This window comes from Coffea arabica, chromosome 10c, assembly GCF_036785885.1.
Source record: "Coffea arabica cultivar ET-39 chromosome 10c, Coffea Arabica ET-39 HiFi, whole genome shotgun sequence".
Lineage (NCBI taxonomy): Eukaryota > Viridiplantae > Streptophyta > Magnoliopsida > Gentianales > Rubiaceae > Coffea > Coffea arabica.
Genome location: NC_092329.1, coordinates 5,443,459 through 5,462,823, shown reverse-complemented (window position 1 = coordinate 5,462,823; position 19,365 = coordinate 5,443,459). Strand labels below are relative to the sequence as shown.

The 19,365-nt window shown below is 34.2% G+C and overlaps 1 protein-coding gene and 2 long non-coding RNA genes across 3 annotated transcripts; 2 read left to right on the top strand and 1 right to left on the bottom strand.

Moving 5' to 3' along the window:
* The first annotated feature begins 398 nt into the window (after nt 1-398).
* On the top strand, nt 399-2,573 carry LOC113714999 (putative receptor protein kinase ZmPK1). The gene has a single exon (XM_027239146.1). The coding sequence runs from the start codon at nt 414-416 to the stop codon at nt 2,571-2,573; it is 2,160 nt and encodes a 719-aa protein (XP_027094947.1). The 5' UTR covers nt 399-413.
* A 3,613-nt stretch (nt 2,574-6,186) lies between these two features.
* LOC113714391 (uncharacterized) lies at nt 6,187-8,582 on the bottom strand. Its single transcript, XR_003453702.2, has 3 exons — nt 8,280-8,582; nt 6,860-6,918; nt 6,187-6,458 (listed from the first exon to the last, which is right to left on the bottom strand). It is a non-coding gene; the product is annotated as an uncharacterized lncRNA (long non-coding RNA).
* Nucleotides 8,583-17,265: 8,683 nt separating this feature from the next.
* LOC140015698 (uncharacterized) lies at nt 17,266-19,365 on the top strand. The gene is made up of 3 exons (XR_011822322.1): nt 17,266-17,581; nt 18,960-19,082; nt 19,181-19,365. It is a non-coding gene; the product is annotated as an uncharacterized lncRNA (long non-coding RNA).

The following is a 19,365-nucleotide window of genomic DNA, read 5'->3' as shown; positions in this document are numbered from 1 at the left end:
AAGTGGCTTGACTTCCAATATGCAAAAAGTAGTTCCACAAACCACAAGAAGTCAAGAAGTCATGTCTTACGAGAGACCACTCATACTATCTATATATTCCTCTACTTTCTGCCATGTTTGTCCACAAGAAGTTTGCATGCATGTACTTGCAAAATTACACTTCTCCAACTCCAATGGGTCTATTCTTTAATGCTATCTTAATTTCTGTTTTAGCTTTGTTATTAGCATTTGTATCATCCTCGAAAAGCACTGATAGTTTGACTACAGGATCATCACTTTCTTCTAAAGATGTTCTGATTTCAAAACCGCATGGAAATTTCACTGCGGGATTTTTCAGTGTTGGCGAGAATGCGTATTGCTTTAGTATATGGTTTACTGAGCTATATGATCATGGAAATTACACCATTGTCTGGATGGCCAATAGGGACCGACCGGTTAATGGAAAAAATTCCAGGCTTTCCCTGCTCAAGTCTGGCAGTCTTGTGCTGACAGATGCAGGACAGTTTACTGTTTGGACAAGTAGCACGCAATCAAACTCTTCTCTTCAATTGCAACTCCATGACAATGGCAATCTTGTGCTGAGCAATATAGAGGGCGGAAATCTTTGGCAAAGCTTTAACTCCCCAACAAACACGCTTCTTCCAGGGCAGTCGCTCACCCAAAACTCTGTTCTCATATCTTCCCGAAGCCTGACGAATTATTCTTCTGGATTCTACAAGTTATACTTTGGTGATGATAACGTCCTTAGCCTATTGTACCAGGGTCCTCAAACAGCAGGTATTTCATGGCCTGACCCATGGAAACATAGTTGGGACAACGGGAGGTACCCTTATAACAACAGTAAGGTTGCCACTCTTGATTCATGGGGGAGATTCCAGTCATCAGATCAGTTTGACATTATTACTGTTGATTATGGTCCAGGCATACAAAGAAGATTGACCGTGGATTTTGATGGCAATGTCCGGGTCTACAGTCTTGATATGGCAAGTCGGAATTGGAAAGTTACGTGGCAATCCACACTGCAACCATGCACAGTTCATGGGATATGTGGAGAAAATAGTTTGTGCACTTACGCCCATGAGACCGGAAGAAAATGCACTTGTGCACCTGGATACAAAATCAAAAGCCAGAAAGATTGGGCTTATGGATGCGAACCAGATTTCCAACTGCCATACAATGATAGTAATGCATCAGGTTTTCTTCTTCTCCAAAATGTTGAATTTTATGGCTATGATATTGGTTTCTTTAGTAATTCCACGCTTGATAATTGTCAAAATTTATGCCTCAACTATTGCAGTTGTAAAGGCTTCCAATTCAAATTTGATAAAGATAAAGGCTATTATAATTGTTACCCTAAGGCCAGTTTGTTCAATGGGTATCGTTCAAGTGGTTTTGATTTCCCAATTTATCTAAGATTGCCCCAATCTATTATAACCTCATTTGATCAAAAGCCTCTTCAACAAACCAACATAAAGTGCACAGTCGATGCTGCTTCACTCGGCCGAGCATACCAGAAAAAAGGTCAACATGGGTGGGTAAAGTCATCCTTGCGGTGCACTTTGGCAGTTGGGACTTTTGAGATCATCTGTTTCTTCACTTACTTGTTCAAAACCCGACGAGGACCTAGTGCAAGAATACAGGGTTACACTCAGGTTGCAACAGGATTCAGGAAATTCACTTTTGCTGAGTTGAAAAAAGCATCAAAAAACTTCAGCGCAGAAATAGGACAAGGAGGGGGAGGCATTGTGTATAAAGGCGTGTTGACAGATAATCGAGTTGCTGCCATAAAGTGTCTCAATGAAGCCAACCAGGGAGAAGCCGAATTTCTTGCAGAGTTGAGTACTATTGGCAAGTTGAACCATATGAATTTGATTGAGATATGGGGATATTGTGTTGAAGGTAAGCACAGGCTATTGGTTTATGAGTACATGGAGCATGGTTCTCTAGCAAAAAATTTGCATTCTGGCAGACTTGATTGGAAAAAGAGGTATGATATTGCTCTTGGTACAGCCAAAGGACTTTCTTACTTGCATGAAGAGTGCTTAGAGTGGGTTTTGCACTGTGATGTGAAGCCTCAGAACATACTCCTAGATTCGAATTACCAGCCGAAGGTGGCAGATTTTGGCCTGTCCAAACTATTGAATAGAGGTGGGACAGATAAATCAACGTTTTCTAGGATAAGGGGAATTAGAGGCTACATGGCCCCTGAATGGGTTTTCAATCTACCCATAACCTCCAAAGTTGATGTTTATAGTTATGGAATTGTTGTGCTGGAATTATTAACCGGAAGAAGCCCAGTTGAAGGCCATTCTATGGAGGAAAGCACCAGTGCAATGGAGCCAAGGAGACTAGTTACGTGGGTGAAGGAGAAAATGCACGAAGCTAATGGAAGAGCATCACCAATAGCAATTGCAAAAATTGTAGACCCTGTCATAAATGCTGAATTTGATATGGCAAGGGTGGAAATTCTTGTTCAAGTTGCTCTCCAATGCGTAGAGGAAGACAAAGATGCAAGACCAACAATGAGCCAAGTGGTGGACACGTTGCTCCATCAAGAAAGTGATGAATATTAGGATACATCTCACATACTTTTCAATGAGTTGTGATCATCTTAAATTGCTGTGTGTTAAAATTAGATATTTGATGTTCATATAATTTATATGTTTCCACCTTACTGTTGTAAATAAAATATTAAAGTAAGAAATATTTCTCTTTCTGAATTTAAGGCAAATAGTAATTTACTTTAAATGACAAAACAATCCTCTTATTGTTGAATAATAGAAAGAATTGTGGTTTTGATCTCAAATGTTTAGGGCATGAGCAGTTTTAGTTCATAAAGTTTAGATGAAAGTAAATGTGGTCCCAAGTATTTCAATTTTTAAGCACAATTAATCCCATTGACTGATTTTTGTTAATTGCTATCCAAGTCTAGTCACGTACCGTCACATGCTAACAACTAATTTTTTGAAAAAATTAATAAAATTTATGAAAAAATGTTTGTTAGCCATAATCTTTTAATAAAATAGGACTAATTACCCACGTAATCACGTTAGTAATAAGTCTTTAGCTCAGAATAGAATAGCACTAATTACTCCAGTGTCGATCACGTCACATGGGTGAAAGATAAGATGCTTGAAACTAATGGAAGAACATCACCAACAGTGATTGCAAAAATTGCAAACCTTGCCATGAACGTTATGACAAATATTGAAGTTCTAGTTCGAGTTACTCTCCAACTCACAGGGGAAGACCTAGATGCAGGACCAACAATGAGCTACGTAGTTGACAAGTTACTCCATCAAGAAAGTGACGAATGTTAGAATGCATTTCATATGCTCTTCAATCAGTTGCAATCATCTTGAATTACTGTTAGTATGTGTGTTAAAGTCAGATATTTTCTATTTATGATTGTGGACGAAATATTTGTTATTCAATGATTTTAACGTAAATAGCAATTTCCTTAAAATACCGCATAATCCTCCTATTGTTCAATAACTTCCCTATAAACTTTCCACCTTGTAGATTTATATAATATGTAAAATGTTTAAGGAAATACCTCTACTTAACCCCTGGTGATATGAATAAAGATGCCTTTTAGAATGTGTTTGACTCTAAATATTTACAGAAACTAGGAAGACATGGGTATTTCTCCTCCTAAACATAGATAGGAAGTCAATTTGTGTAAGAAAGAAAGAAATAATTAATTCATAATTGTACTCTTCATCGTCTAAAGTTCTTTTGGTTCTTTTTACCAAGCTGTTTAGAGCATATATAACTGGTTATATTCTCCATTTACAAGAACAAAGGACAAAGAGTAGAATTTTTATTCTTTTTTATGGATCTATCATCATTTTCCTTTTTAATCAATTTTTAATAGACCTATAAATAAATGCCAAACAAATATCATAACTTACTTGTTAAAGACCATATTATTTATAGTGGTTTAGAAATCATCATTACAAACTGTCAAAAAATTTAAATAAATTGTATATTATTAAATTAAGGCCAATTGAATAAATAAAGTTTTTAAGCTATAATAGGAAGTAGTCCCTTATTTTCTATTTTTAGAGTTAAATAGGAATCTGTTCGGCATTTGTGATTTATGGTCTTCAATTGATACAACTACATTATGTTCTATATTTTATAATACATGATAAAAGTTAATACAATAAATATCATAAACGTACATATAATTGTATTTTTTTGAGCATATTTCAATTTAATATCAACCACCTTACATGTGTATAAATAAGTATTTGTTATGTATTGTCTAAATTAGTAGATATTGTTGTCACACTTTATTGGTAGAAAATATGTGTTTCACTCCATAAAACACAAAACATCCAAATATCATCATCCATTTTGCAACTTATGCATGAGATGCTATACATTTGACAATAATAAATAAGATCTATTATACAACATATCAGAGTGTATAATAAATAAGAAACAATATATTTGTTAATGCATGTGTATTTTTTTCATATCTTTGTATGTTTGTTAAGATTAGTTAGGGGGAATTATGTAATAGATACTGTTGATAGGTTGGGGGTTTGTCGATTTGAAAAGCCTAAATCGTGGTAAGCTTATCTAATGAAGTTGAAGGATAGCGAGATAACAAAAGATTTCTGACTATTTGCATGTCAATTTCACTTGGGATGCAAAAACATATTTTTGATCCATGATTATGCACGTCCATCATTGATAGGAAGTAGAAAGCAAGCCACGTCCATGATCGATAGGAAGTAGAAAGCAATCATTAGAGCCGCTATCATCAAAGATTTTACAAGAATGTTTCAATCCTACCCTAACCCTTCTCCTTCAATTAGAGATTTCAAATGCGCCCCAAATATTATGAGCAAGCATAGAAAGTATCAACTAAATCCAATCCATCATAGGCTTCAACCAGAGACATGCATGTCAGTTCTTAGTCATTTGCCATCGTGCCCAACAACAAATTGTTGAACTCCTACCCAAACCCAACCATGATAATTACCAGCACATATGGACCACGTCATTATCACTAGCGAGAGAAAAGATTTTTGATCTTCAACTATGCATGCGCCTAGATACATAGCGAGAAAGTAGAAAGCAACCCCTAGGACAGTTTTTGCCAAACATTTTACCACTGAAAAAGTTTTTGTCCATTTGTTTTTCTTCAACCTAGAAATCACCAATTGCATAGCAAACACTACCAACACACCCAGAAGGCACAAAAAAAACACATTACACCACAGATGTTCATTAGAGAACTTCATATGATGATTCAAGCGTTTGCCATCAGGGCCAACGACAAATTGTCGAACTCCGACCCCAAACCCAACCATAATAATTATTAATACATATGGCTAGCGGCTGAACTTAACCAAAAATTTATAATTTTTCCTTATTTTCCTCAACATGCCAGCTGCCATGACAAGGTGGCTTTCAAGTTTATATAATTCCCAAGATCACCTCAGGCAGGAAGCTGTTAAAGCAAGCTTATGGTAAAACTATTGAAGAGTATATGAGAAAATAGGGTTTGGATGGCAAGGGTAGACATCTCAAGTAGAAGTACCAGGTGAAGCTGCCCACCCCAAGTATGTTAACCTCTAAGGATTATACTTAATCTTCTCTATTTAGATTACTGGATAAACTGCTAGGCATTTCATGTGCACCCATATTTATAATATTCAGAAAATATCTTTAAAATATGTATCGTGCAAAGCACAAACAGTACACTACAACCAAAAGCATTTATTAATCTGCGAACATGTAATTACAGAAGCTCTACTACTTCGACTTACATGGTCAAAATACGAGCATCATGCTATGTATGTGCTGAAAGCTTTACCAAAACCATTATCTCAATTGTTGGATGGACTATGAATAGTCATTTTTAAGTTCTTCCATCTTAAAAAAGGGGAAAAAGGCAATTTTACGCATTGCAATCTGGAAAATTTCACTTTCAGTCAAAACAAGATATGATTGAATCAGTTCTCAAGAAATGCAGGCCAAAGACAATATTGAATGACTAACCAAGCAAATAAAGCACCATTAAATCACCAGCATAACAAAATAAATTTTTATTTAGAATAAACCAAAGGAAAAATGATCAAAAGCTTAAACAGACTCAAAAGTCTTTAGCTTAAACTGTAACGACCCCACCTCCCCCTAAGGCGAACCAAAGGGTTTAGCGGGCCGCCTGCCCAGCTCTCGCCGGGACTCACTCACTTACTACATTCCTCAAGTAAATTACAAGGTACAACTCAAATAATACATCCAATTCTCCAAAATTACATATCATAAGCGAAGCGGAAACCAGTTCTAAGCATAAAATATAGATTTACATCCGATTCAATTCCAAATATTTATACAGCCCAAAAGTACATAAACCAAAACCAAAACTAAACTATACAAGATGTACGCCATCCAGCCACACAAAGATCCAAAAACAAGTTCTTCCTTTACTTCGATCCCTGTGGGGAGAAGAAGATAATAGGGGGTGAGCTAGAAGCTCAGCGAGTGACCAGTAAAATGAACAGCCAAGTATATTTCACAATCAAGCATTGATATGATGTCATGATGCAGTAATCAAATGTTCATTTATTGCTCATGTGAGCCAGTGAAATTCTTGTGCTTAAATATCCAATGCTCGTTTAGATCAAGTAACCGTGAAACAGAAGTAAGAAGCCATCGGGCTCCAAAGAATGTGTAAACAATAGTGGAGACATTGGTTCTAAGCACAAGACTTTCCAGGAACTCATTGGAGCCAAATTATGTCATGGCACACACACAAACACAATGATATGCAATTGTGCAATCAATGCAAGAGTCATGTCAAAAGTAATCTTTGAGAAGTAGTGGAGGGATCACTCACTCAAACTATAGTGCTTCACGTAGTCACGTTCAATTATACTCCAGGTTTGGAGTCCAGATCTGCGATTGAAATCCAATTTGAGAACTTTGAAACACAAGTAAGATTTGAAACTTAAACGTTCCGTTCATAAGAATCAACCAATTGAAATTCATTTGAAAGGCATTCGTGAAACACTTGCTCGCTTTTCAAATCATAAGGTTTTTATAGCATATATACTTGGAAACAATACTTGAGTTAAAAGTACAAGGAAATACAAGTTTACATTGGCCATTATATCTTTTCCTCAAGAGTACAAGTTCGTTTAGGTTTTTAACGTATAACCATCGATAACAAAGTAGCAAAAGTTCTCGCTAGTTCAAGTGGTAATCACTTAACCTTCACTCAAGTTGCAAATATAGTTTTCTAGTTCTCGAGTAAAAATTCGGGCAGCATGCCCTTTGTATTTACCTAATTTTCCAGCTATTTAGGCTTCATTATTTTTCTCAACCAAAATCCAACATCACATATATCAGCAATTCATGACAAGAGCCGTTCCATAGGCTCACAATATCATAATAATAAGATTCACAACGATAGCAAGTGCAGAAATTCAATCTAGCACAAAACAGATTTGACGTATGAAAGCGGAAATAACATATCCGAGGCTACGCTTATCGGATTGAGGTGCAACCTATGCCGTTTCGAAGCTAAGACACAGGGCTACAATGTTCATGAAGGTCACTTAGTCCAGTTTCTAGTGTAACTTGGTCAAATTCTCAAAATACTAAACCAGAAACCAATTCGTCGGCTGTTTAAACGCAGAACACTGTAATGGTCATAACTCAGTGTACACAAGTCCAAATCATGTGTTCTTAGAGGCATTTTAAAGCTACTTCAGAACACTACAACTTTCATGTTTTGGCCCAGAGCTAATTCAGAATGGATCCTGGTCAAAAATCGTGATAAACTGGACTGAACTGAAGAAACGGACTGCTGGGAAATACTTAGAACAGTAGGGGTATTTTGGACTTTTCACATCCTACGTTGCTCCGATTGAGCTGAAATTTTGTAGGTACCTATAAAATGCCATTCTCTACAACTTTTCTTCTTTGACCTAAGGCCAAAACAGCCTCTAACATATAGATAAAAATTCAGACAGAATGTTGAGACAATTTTCCAGATTTTGGAATTTTGAGTTTCTAGTGCAACTTTCCTTAATTTCTTGGTCTAATCACTACCACAACACCTTATAAAACCTCAATTGCAACATATGAGCATCATATAATAATTTGGGCAGAATTTCCATAAGCCCTAGTTCATCAAATAAATTGGGGAAAACTTCTAAAACATGCTAATCATCCATAATCTCACCATAAAATCAAGTTGCCAAGCTTACTTTAACAAATTTGAAAGCAAAACTTAGAGAGATAAACTCTCTTACCTTGAATAGAAGTCACTACAAGTAGCCCAAGCTTTCTCCTTCAAAAATCACACCACAAGCCACTAGCTAGTCACTCAAGAACAAGTTTAATCGGTTTACTTTGTTGGATTTCTTCCTAAGTTGTTGGATTTGAAGATGAAATGGAATGTTTTCCTTTGGGTTTTTCTTCTTGCTTCTCACGGCCAGCACCAGCAGAAATGAAGAAGAAATTGGCTAAGTGTTGGAGTTAAATGGATAGTAATGGTCTTGGTTAAGAAGCCATGAGGTGGTGACAAGTGTCACCACCACCACCTCTTTTTTTTCTCTTTCTTTCTTGCCTTTCTTGGCCACTAATTTCGGTCAACCTTGCTGCAATTTAAGAAGATATTATGTACAAAAGTCAACAAACTTGTTGGGTAAGAAAAATGGTGGTCAAGCAGTGCGTTCAATCGGTAATGCGCGGGACCCGCCGGTTCGCGCCGTTTTTCTTAAAAACTCACGTATTAGGGTTTTACTTCCAATTCACTAACCTTATATCATTGCCACTAGTCACATATTATTTCTCACTTAAAAGTTACTTTTAATCCCCAAAATTAATCCTTACTCTGTACCGAAAATTCATCCGGTTAAAAATCGCGAAAACCCTAATTTCGCTCCAAACTTGAAACCGAAGTGTAAAACCCTATTTTCTAGGTTTATTTACACTTGTGTGAAATAATTGGGTAGTGGGCTTTAATAAATAATAATTTTCAAATAAAAGGGTATTTTAGTACTTATTGGGCCTTATCGGAAAGCCTTAAAGAGCTGGCTCTTTAAGCTCTTTATGTGGACCGAATTTCTTCCAGATTTATGTGGGCCGGATTCCTCACAAAACTCTATTCACCAGAAATTTTTCCTTTTCTTCTGCCTCGGGGCGTTACATAAACACCATTAAAATAGGACTAATTACCCATGCAATCACGTTAGTAATAAGTCTTTAGCTCAGAATAGAATAGCACTAATTACTCCAGTGTCGATCACGTCACATGGGTGAAAGATAAGATGCTTGAAACTAATGGAAGAACATCACCAACAGTGATTGTAAAAATTGCAAACCTTGCCATGAACGTTATGACAAATATTGAAGTTCTAGTTCGAGTTACTCTCCAACTCATAGGGGAAGACCTAGATGCAGGACCAACAATGAGCTACGTAGTTGACAAGTTACTCCATCAAGAAAGTGACGAATGTTAGAATGCATTTCATATGCTCTTCAATCAGTTGCAATCATCTTGAATTACTGTTAGTATGTGTGTTAAAGTCAGATATTTTCTATTTATGATTGTGGACGAAATATTTGTTATTCAATGATTTTAACGTAAATAGCAATTTCCTTAAAATACCGCATAATCCTCCTATTGTTCAATAACTTCCCTATAAACTTTCCACCTTGTAGATTTATATAACATGTAAAATGTTTAAGGAAATACCTCTACTTAACCCCTGGTGATATGAATAAAGATGCCTTTTAGAATGTGTTTGACTCTAAATATTTACAGAAACTAGGAAGACATGGGTATTTCTCCTCCTAAACATAGATAGGAAGTCAATTAGTGTAAGAAAAAAGAAATAATTAATTCAAAATTTAATTCATAATTGTACTCTTCATTGTCTAAAGTTCTTTTGGTTCTTTTTACCAAGCTGTTTAGAGCACATATAACTGGTTATATTCTCCATTTACAAAAACAAAGGACAAAGAGTAGAATTTTTATTCTTTTTTATGGATCTGTCATCATTTTCCTTTTAAATCAATTTTTAATAGATCTATACATAAATCCCAAACAAATATCATAACTTACTTGTCAAAGACCATATTATTTATAGTGGTTTAGAAATCATCATTACAAACTGTCAAAAAATTTAAATAAATTCAATATTATTAAATTAAGGCCAATTGAATAAATAAAGTTTTTAAGCTATAATAGGAAGTAGTCCCTTATTTTCTATTTTTAGAGTTAAATAGGAATCTGTTCTGCATTTGTGATTTATAGTCTTCAATTGATACAACTACATTATGTTCTATATTTTATAATACATGATAAAAGTTAATACAATAAATATCATAAACGTACATATAATTGTATTTTTTTTAGCATATTTCAATTTAATATCAACCACCTTACATGTATAAAAATAAGTATTTGTTATGTATTGTCTAAATTAGTAGATATTGTTGTCACACTTTATTGGTAGAAAATATGTGTTTCACTCCATAAAACACAAAACATCCAAATATCATCATCCATGTTGCAACTTATGCATGAGATCCTATACATTTGACAATAATAAATAAGATTTATTATACAACTTATCAAAGTGTATAATAAATAAGAAACAATATATTTGTTAATGCATGTGTATTTTTTTCATATGTTTGTATGTTTGTTAAGATTAGTTGGGGCGAATTATGTAATACATACTGTTGATAGGTTGGGGGTTTGTCGATTTGATAAGCCTAAATCGTGGTAAGCTTATCTAATGAAGTTGAAGGTTAGTGAGATAACAAAAGATTTCTGACTATTTGCATGCCAATTTCACTTGGGATGCAAAAACACATTTTTGATCCATGATTATGCACGTCCATCGTTGATAGGAAGTAGAAAACAAGACACGCCCATCATCGATAGGAAGTAGAAAGCATCATTAGAGCCGCTATCATCAAAGATTTTACAAGAATGTTTCAATCCTACCCCAACCCTTCTCCTTCAATTAGAGATCCCAAATGCGCCCCAAATATTATGAGCAAGCATAGAAAGTATAAACTAAATCCAATCCATCATAGGCTACAACCAGAGACATGCATGTCAGTTCTTAGTCATTTGCCATCGTGCCCAACAACAAATTGTTGAACTCCTACCCAAGCACAACTATGATAATTACCAGCACATATGGCCAGAGGCCGATATTAACCAAGTTTATAATATTTTCATATTTTGATCAAGATGGCAATTACCATGACAAGGTGTCTTTGAAACAATGGGTGTGTGAGTTTTGAAAATGCACAGAACTTGGGTTTGAAGTGGCCCTGACTAAGTTTTTTTGGGTTTTGGAATGACGGTTGTGGTGGCTGCATGTGGTGTGATGAATTTGATAAAATGGATGGGAATAAATATGTAGGTAATTGGAAAGACTAAATAGCTGATATGACAATTAATGCATCAAAGAAGAAGACACTAGTACAAAGAGTAGGAACTCCAGTCAATCACACTATAAGCTATACCTTTGTCTGATGTTAGTTTCTTCACTTGAGTAGGAAAACCGTTATCCTTCAAGTTATACAGTTATAGGTACCTAACTCCATGTAAAACTTACTATTTTCATCATTTTTTACAAAGACATTTGCAACATAGGAAAAATTGATTATCCCAGTAGCATTTTTGAATCCAATCTATGGCCTTAAACAAACTTTTGCAGGTAAAACTTAAAGCAAACCTGTAGCACACAAAACCATATCCCCCTTAAGTCTCACCATTTGTATGGCAAATACTGCATAATAACCACAAGTTTCATGTCTCTGAAAAGTTACACACTGACATCATTTTGCATTACTATCAATGATAAGCATATCAAACTTTATTAACTAAAGACCATTTTATACCAAATATGACATACTCCAAAAAATATATACAAATGCAGAAACTTGAAAGATGGCAGGACACACAATTTGAACTGCAGTGATATTAACTCATAATAGCTTTTAAACAAACAATAGTAACAAACAAAAATGTATATTAGAAAGGGCAAAATATCCCAATGTCCCTCAAACTAGTATAAAATTTAATTTTTGACCCTTTAACTATTAATTGATAAGTTTAAACCCTTTAATTAATTAAAATATATAATTTTAGTCCTTTTGTCAACTTCAGTCGTTATGTTTAACAAAAATAGCATGACATGCACAACAGTGGCCTTCAAATGCCCTCCAGGACTTGGTCTGGCGGTTGTGGAGGGTGGGGAATAGTCTGTAGGGTCCACTCCCTGTGGGGGGTGTTTTGTCTTCACAAGACATATGTTAGGGTAAAGTTGTTTTACCCCATTTGACTCACAAATTAATTTACCAAATCTCCAATCATTGAATTTGACCAAAAGGGATGATTTAAGAAATTTCCCCTGAGATTTTTGACAATTACACAAATACCTCCAATATAAAAAATTACACTACTTTTCCCTTGATTGACATATTTGATAATAAACTAAATTCATGTTACAAAAATTAATCTTAAAAGAAATGAATCAGTCTTGTTAAACAAATTATATTCCATGTGTGTCCTCATTGAACTTACTAGAAAATGAGTTAAAATTTTGGACAAGAAAAATGGCAATAAAAAAAGAAGAAAAATTGGCACCAAGTTGATCCACTTAGGACATGAAAATAACATTAAACAAATCAATATTCTGGATAGTAAAGTCCTACAACAACCGTTGGAAGTGCAACGGTACTTTGTGGACAATATATAGCATAAAATGCTGATGAAAAAGGTAAAAATAAAGGCCAATTTCAACTGAATACAAAGGCAACCAGAGAAACATGTTTTCATCAAACTATCACCAAAGCTCATTTCATGCAAGCATATTATTGAGGATCAAAAACAGAAACTATGGGTGTTAATGCAAAGCAATAATTAAAATTTTCGAGTAGTTTGATGGCATCGAACCTAAAGAAGTAAGCAGTCGAAGACGAGAAGATCCAACGCAAGTTCAAAAATCAAAAAGCATTGGCAACAATGTAATGTCACCTATCCAAATACTGATAATAATGAACATGAGTTTACTAGCTATATTCATTTTCATTGAGATTGTAAAGTCCATTTGAAATATGGATAAAATTATAAGAATGTACCAATAAAAGTTGAGCCTTTGATAGTTATATAGTGGTTGAATCAGAAGGCCGCGAAATGGTGGATTTAAATTCATCTATAATATTTAGGAGTTCATTTATTATGCTTCAAAATCAAAGATTCTAGATGTACAAAGCACTATAAACTAAATAAACTAAAACAAATATTAAATATGATAAATAACAAGGTCATACGCTTCAAATTGGTTGAATACCCATAATAACCAATCCAAGGCAAAAAAAAATCATCTCAACAAGGTCATACACTTAATAGTGTCAAATTGCATATAAAAATACTAAACTTGGAAGACTTATATTTTTCCCATATTTCTAGTATTTTAGGGACAGATTTTGTGAGGGTATTTTAGTCACTTTATTACTATTGAATATGACATCTGGTCACATCAAAATGAAAGGAGGGCAGTGTAATTTTTGATATTGGAAGGTATTTTTGTATAATTGTCAGAAACCTCAGGGTGGTTTTTGAAATTATGCATGATCAAAATCAATTGAAATCCTAAAATCCAAAACCCTGAATAGAGAAATTTCAGTAAGGATAGGTAATTTAAATTAATTGAGTTGTCTTCACTTGAATTTAACACATTTTTGGTATTATTCCAAATTCATTGGGTTTATGTGCTTCTCTTGATGACATAAATCTAGCATACCATTCATTTTCTGAGAATATTTTAACAAGTCTTGGTTTACTTTGTAATAGTTTGAGAGTGCAAATCATGAAAGAGTAGAATTATACTTTTGAATTAGTTAGAGGGTTAAAACTTACTAATGAATAATTTGAGGGTTAAAAGTTGAACTTTGTAATAGTTTGAGGGCCACTAGTATCTTATGAATCCTTTATCTTTGTTAGATATAACGGTTCAAGTTGTCAAAAGTCTAGAATTATATGCTTTAATTAGTTGGAGGGCTAAAACTTATCAGTTAATAGTTCGAGGGTTAAAAGTTGAATTTTATAATAATTTGAAGGTCAATGGGGCATTTTGCCCTATTTGAAATATTTTTCTCGGGAAAGAGAAAAAGAATAGGTCCAAAATCACTTAAGCCAAAGTTACATTTCTCATGATGGAATTAAAAATTCACTAATAACATAACAAGTTTAAAGCAGTACATTTCGTGACAATGCTAATTGCTCAATTACCAATATGGTTTTTCCTTATTCTATGTTGCCCTTGGAAAAGGCCCGCCAAATAGTACAACCAACATTGAGAAAACACGCAGCATCTTTGAGAGAAATAGAATCAAGAACCTCAAAGACCTGACTAGCTGGTACCACCACTTTATCAGCATACCCTTCTCCATCAAGAATTGCACAGACCTGTATAATATGTTAATAATATTTCCTAAGCATGCCCTAAACATAAAATGGACTGACATGACATGAATGACTCTTGTCATAACCTATGGTGGAATGGATTTAGTTTTTGATTCCTATGCTTTTGATAATATTTGGGACATAGTTGGGAAAATGACTGGGATAAGACTGAAACACTCGTAAAATATCAAGTCAAAGGATTGTGTTCTATTTCTTGTCAAGTCAAAGGATTGTGTTCTATTTCTTGTCGATGTACGTAGGGACGTGCATAATTATGGATCAGAAATTTCTATTCCTAATGATATCTAACATGTAAAATTTTTTATTCTCTCTATCCATCTCAAAAATTTGAATAACTTAATTTCTTTTTTTTAAATAAACTCGTTTAAATAATACATTATAATTGTTGAGTTAAAATAATTAAAAAAATCATTTTAATCAGTATTGTATTGATATTCATGGTGCTTTGTATGAGCAAAGGTGGAGCCAATGACTAAAGAACACTTTAGAATAAATCACATCATAATCACATCGTGAATATAAATTCATCTGTGATTGGGTGATACACATATTTTTACCAACAAAATGTGACAACAATATCAACAAGTTTAGACAATATATAACACTATGAAAATGGTCAAATTATGGCTTTAAACTAGCATACTTATATGCATATAAATTGAAGAGCATCAAAAAGAAAAAAAATACAATTATATGTACATTCCTCATATGCAATATATAATATTTTATGTTATATTATATTATGGAAAACATAATGTAATTGAATTGAGTGGAGATCATAAATGTAGAATAGATTCCTGCTAAACTTTAAAAATGAAAATAAGGGATCACTTTTGTATTATAGTTTGGAAACTTTATTTACTTGATTAATTCTAATTTAATAAAGTATAATTTTTTGACAAAATAAATTTTGCAATGATAATATTTAAACCACTATAATTAAGATGGTATTTGACAATTACATTTTGGTGTTTAAATCTCCCTTGCCCTTTTTAAATCCTACCTTTCTCCTTCAAGGAACACATTATTTTTTAACTGGTGCATTAAGTGTTTGCATTTATTTATAGATCCATTGAAATTTGATTGAAAAAAGGAAAATGATGAATAGTCCTCAAAAAAGGACAAAAAACCTACTCTTTGTCCTATGTTTATGCAAATAGGGAATCATAACCATTTTTTTAATTTATAAACACTTCATTTTTTTAAATGAAAGATCTTGAATTCAATATCTCCTACTTATAACTCTTTTCACTTTTTTACCCAATTCAACCTTCTTCCCAAAAACATTTTTTCCTATCACTCCAAATGAGTCAAATCCCCATGGAACATAGCGTTAATACAGGAAGGCATTGCCTCAAACCACTCCACTGGTAATTCACTCATATACCGACTAGATAATGTGCCATTTCATTGGCCTGTCTCTGAATCTATTGAACTCTATATTCCTGGATATTGAGGAGAAATGACTTGGTATCACTTATTAAACTATGTTATCTATATGCAATACACAGTTTGGTAGAGAGAGAGACAGAAAAGAGAACTTTATGCAACGATAATGAATTAAATTCTATGAATCAATTTTCCCATCTTTTCTTACACAAATTGACTTCCAATCTATGTTTAGGAGGAGAAGTACCAATTACGTGTCCTTAGTTTCCATGAATTTAAAGTCAAACACATTTTAAAAAGCATCTTTATTTATTTCACTCTTGGGTTAAGTAGAGGTGTTTTCTACTCATTTTACACCATATGTAAAACTATAAGGTGTTTATATGAATATTATTGAAGAATAAGAGGAGTATGTGGTAATTTAAGGTAAATTAGCATTTACCTTGAATTCATTGGAAGACAAATATGTCTTACTTTAATGTTTCATTCACAATAATATGGTGGAAACTTGTAAATTACAGGACCAGAAAATATCTAATCAGAACACACATACTAGTCAGCAATTCAAGACTGAGCCATTTAGTCTAACTACTTGATTGTTGTTGTTGGTGTGCATCTGAAGAGCACATGAACTGCATCTTAATATTCCTCGATTTTTTGATGGAGCAACTTGTCCACCAATTGGCTCATTGTTGGCCTTGCATCTTTGACTTCCTCCAGACACTGGAGAGCAACTCTAACTAGAATTTCCATACTTGCCACATCGAATTCAGAATTTATGGTAGGCTCTGCAATTTTTGCTATCAATAATGTTCTTCCATTACTTTCGTGTATTTTCTCCTTCACCCATGCAACTAGTCTCTTTGGCTCCATCACATTGGTTTTTTCCTCCATAAAATGGCCTCCAACTGGGCATCATCCGGTTAACAATTCCTGCACAATGACTCCATAACTATAAACATCAACTTTTGAGGTTATGAGAAGATTGAAAACCCATCCAGCAGCCATGTAGCTTCTAGTTCCCTTAGTTCTGGAAAGGTTGAGTTATGTCCCACCTAGGGGTGTCAACGAATCGAGCTGCTCGCGAGCAGTTCAAGCAAAAGATCGGCTCGAGTTCGATAAAATCGAGCTCGAGTCGATCTCAAACTATTCGAATATTTCAACGAATTGAATTCGAGCCTAGAAATGCTATGTTCGATAGGTTCGCGAGCTTTTCGAGCTTAAGGTATATTTAAATATATATAATTTTATATTTGTAAAATTACTTAGATATATATAGTTGTAAGCTTAATTACATGTTTTACCTATTAAAATTTAAAATATAATTGGGGTATTCTTGTCTTTCCAGATAATTCCTTAAAAAAAAAAATTCACATATCAAAGTATCAAACTCTAATTAGGTCAAGCCGTCGAGAGCTTCAATTCAATCTTTGTCCAAAAACGCCGTCTTCTTTCTTCTTCCTCACCTCAGTGCACGGCTGTCCCTAATTACCTATTCCTTAATCCCCATTCCTCACCTCAATCCCTAATTCCAATTTCAAATCAAACCCATTTGGGTTGCTAGCTCCAGCCGTCCAGCTCCAGCCGTTTCATTTTGTTGTTGCTACTCCACCCATTTGGATTGTGCAGTCGGTGGCTCGGTGCAGGCGTGCGGCGACCGGCAGCTTGGAATCCTTGGATCTTGAAGCAGGTGCAGTCGTGCAGCAGGTAAGATGTTATCCTTAAGTAATTTGGCTGGTCCCAGCTTCGTCGCAACCTCGTCATTTTCATTTTATAAGGTTTGGCTTAAATTCTGTGATCTCTGGAGTATGATTCACTGAATAAATCTTAGCAAAATAGGCGCATAACTAGGGTTCATAATCTGTACGCTTCCGGCAAAAGATATTTACTAAGTTAGAGTAGCAATGGTTTTCTTTTACTAAATTAGCAGTAGCAACAAGCCCGGAAATGGTTTTCTGCTGCAAAACAGTAGCAATGAAGGTGATTACGACACAAATACTGGTAGTAGTTGGAAAAAAAAAGAAGAAAGAAAAAGAAAACCACCGACAGTTTTGCTTCCTGTTTGCGAAGGGAAGAGCTCGAGCTTTAAATGTTTTTGCGAGCTTTAAATTTAAATGTTTTTGTCAGCTTTGCTTTGTCTCTTCTATTGTCTAGTTAGATTTGCTTCTTTACTACTCCACCCTGGAGGCTCCGAGTTAGTAAAGACTCTGCATCCAGAATGGGAAACCAGGTAGAAGTCAACAGATGGTAACGAAGGGAAAAATTTTGAATTTCCCATACTCCTATATAATCAGCAATTGATATGATTCCTTTAAACCTCTGTTTAAACTTGTTCAATGTTTTGGGAAGGTTGTCCTGTTCTTTTGTAGTTTATGTGAAAACGGTTGAGTGCGCGAGTGTGTTTGTGACTGGCAGCATTCTGAGATAAAAGTAGCAACGAATTTAAGACTATTGCCATGACAGAGTGTAGGAAAAACTTTGTTCTCTTTTCCTGGGTATTGAGAATTAATGGAGGTCCAGTAAAATGGGATGGTATCCGTAATATTTTAACCCAATCACATGTTTTAGATTATTCAAACTTTTGCTAAAGTGAGAGTTCAGATTCCACAACCAATTTTTACTTCATACTTCCATCAATTCTTTCTTTAATACATTTCTTGAAGAAATTTATTCGTTGTTAAAAGGCTTCTATTAACTGATATAAAAGGAAAAATCATTCAATTAGCTTTTAATCTCTGGTCATTGAAGTTAGTTTTAGTTCGTTATAGTTTTTATTCTCAATCTTTATTAACTCTTGGAAGTAAAGGAAAAGCAACCAACTTAAAATTATCTATGACTGGTGCAATGCCTGCTATAGTTCTTTTTTAACCCTCTTGATTATTTTCAGGTTTGTTAAGTATAATTTTTTTTTATCTTCATTATTAAATTTCCTTGTATTATAGGAATTCGCTGTATTAGTTAAAAATGTTCAACTACTGGGATGAACTCGTTATGGAATTCGTTGTACTAGTTAGAATTAGCTCTTTTTTCTCATCCAAGTGCAGCTTTTGATTCGAAAATCAGCTAAAATTTCTTTTATTTTCAGGTCAGCCCATAACCGCAGTTGAATCTTATTCCAATCGAGTCATGTCAGGGGCAGATTCCTGTAATGTAAATAGGCAGCAAAAGAGATTCTACTTCCCATAAAATGAATGTGATAATTGGAAAGGTACATTATTTGTGTTTAACACTTCGATTTCTCTTCAAATATCTTGTTTTAGATTTTACCACTACTATTTTATTACTTAAATTATTTTTTTTATATAGGGCCTGCAGTTGAAATTGGAAAGTTGGAAAGGATTATCGTGGAATGGACAAGAAGTTGCTGTTTTACTGCTTTAATTGCAAAATTTGTTTCACTTTTTTAAGTATGATTATTTCTTGACAATTGACATTGCCTGTTGAAGACATTCTCTTGAATGTTGAGTTGTTGACACTTTGTCTTTGTTGTT

Bases quoted from the DNA above. Each gene is read 5' to 3' on its own strand.
- LOC113714999 (XM_027239146.1), top strand. From the start codon at position 414: ATGGCCAATAGGGACCGACCGGTTAATGGAAAAAATTCCAGGCTTTCC.